Here is a 1,774-nt window from a genome sequence, read left to right as displayed (position 1 = left end):
CAACAACCTGCTTTTAGCCCTCGTCGCCGAAGATTAAGGCAATCATGTCGCGGGTTATCGTCACACAAAGAAAGAAAACACGCAAACACTAACAAAAGAGCTTATAGATTGGATACGTATGCAAATCTGTACACGGCTGTATAAGTCCGACGGTAGTGACGTATTACTAACGGGTCTAGTGGCAGCAGACGAAAAAGCCTAAATCATCAATTTCCCGCTATGTTTAGTGTTTGTCCAAGAAGTGGGAATATGTCTCATTTTGTAACATGCCGTAGTATAGTATTGTACTAGTTGCACTCAAACTATTCGTAAACTTATAATAGTCTATAGAGATTGTCGCATCGTGTTGCGTTCAGGTTTCAAAGTAGAGGAGAAATGCTAGTCCTTTGTTGAAGTGTTATACTGAAGAGATATATATACAAACTTTAAGACCCTTTAAAATGAGTCTTTACTACAATGGAACCTTAGTTGTTTCAAATATGACGGGTCAAAACAAACTTTGAAAATATCAATCGAGAGAAACATCAAAATAACATTTCCGATACCAGAAATCCCTCAGAGCTCATTTATGTTTGAAACGTATGGAGTGTTATCTTAGCATTGCACAGAATCTACCATACTTTTATGATAAGCGCATAACTTGTTTCGAAGGCCGAACCTACTAACGATAATCGATTTCTCAACCCCAACACTACTAAAAAATGCAAAGTCCTAATGGATTACTATGAAATACGTATATTAAAATAAATGTTCTAAATTGCTTTTTTTTTTTTTTAAACTAATTTACCGGTCAATTAACAATAAATAATGTGGCAGAGGGCAGTCTCCTAACCATTCATGGGGTAGTGATGGAACTGATCGGTGTTGGCAGCCGTTGTCATTCCTAAGGGCGGAAGATTCGAAGGACACAGCGGATCGATTAGTTCGTGGCCTAAATCCATTTGGGACATATGGGACCTGCAATGAACACACAACGAAACTTATTTAGGTTGCTTAGTCCGTAATCGAAATAAGTATCTTATTGTATTTTTTGCTATGTCCAAAATTCGACGGTTACCAACTCAGTCAGCTGAATTGGTTGATATAAGTTGAAGAGAAACGCTGACTGTTATTGCATGTTATTTTATACAATTCATTGCAAGGCTCGGAGGAACGCCTTATGTCGCTGCCTTCTCACCTGGCCGCGGCGCTAGCTGGGTTGTGAGCCGTGGGTGTTTGCGAAGAGCCCATCGGGTGGTGATACATGCCTGGATGCAGGCCGCTCATGTCGGGATGATGTTTGATGCCCGGATGGTGGCCGGGATGCCCCGGATGTCCTGGATGACTCGCGGGATGTTTGCCAATGTCAACAAGGGCTTCTGCTCGCCCCATCAATGCTGCATCGTCGAGCGCGGGGAAGAAATTACCCTGAAACGGTGACTGCTCCAGAGTTAGATACTGAATTCCGCGTACTGATAATGTCGTTGGGCTAAGCACGTGCATGCGGTGTGCGGGCCAGCGTTGGTACGTCTCCTACCTAAGGGCAAAGTGGTTATAATGGCAACGAGGTTGAAACGCCGCATACTTTTTTTGGTTTTCTTCATAATTAACCCGATACTTGTGACAAACGATATTATTTAACACGTGAAATAAAATCCTTATATATATAAAAGAGTTCAACTAGGCTTATAAGCTTTTCGGAAGTGTGCTACTGTGCTTTAGCAACCGTAATTCCAATGCGAACTTTTAGGTTCCGGTTGTCTGAGAGTTTGGCCAGTAATTGTGTTCTTCTTCT

The 1,774-nt window shown here is 41.8% G+C and overlaps 1 protein-coding gene across 1 annotated transcript; it reads right to left on the bottom strand.

Moving 5' to 3' along the window:
* Positions 1 to 827: 827 nt before the first annotated feature.
* LOC111272225 (uncharacterized) lies at positions 828 to 1,482 on the bottom strand. Its single transcript, XM_022853539.2, has 2 exons — positions 1,178 to 1,482; positions 828 to 957 (listed from the first exon to the last, which is right to left on the bottom strand). Exons 1-2 carry the CDS (start codon positions 1,480 to 1,482, stop codon positions 828 to 830), a joined length of 435 nt encoding a protein of 144 aa, XP_022709274.2.
* Positions 1,483 to 1,774: the final 292 nt, after the last annotated feature.

This window comes from Varroa jacobsoni, unplaced genomic scaffold (genome assembly GCF_002532875.2).
Source record: "Varroa jacobsoni isolate VJ856 unplaced genomic scaffold, vjacob_1.0 contig01808, whole genome shotgun sequence".
In the NCBI taxonomy this organism is placed as follows: domain Eukaryota; kingdom Metazoa; phylum Arthropoda; class Arachnida; order Mesostigmata; family Varroidae; genus Varroa; species Varroa jacobsoni.
Note: the sequence above shows the minus strand (reverse complement) of the source record. Positions and strands in the feature narration are given on the sequence as shown.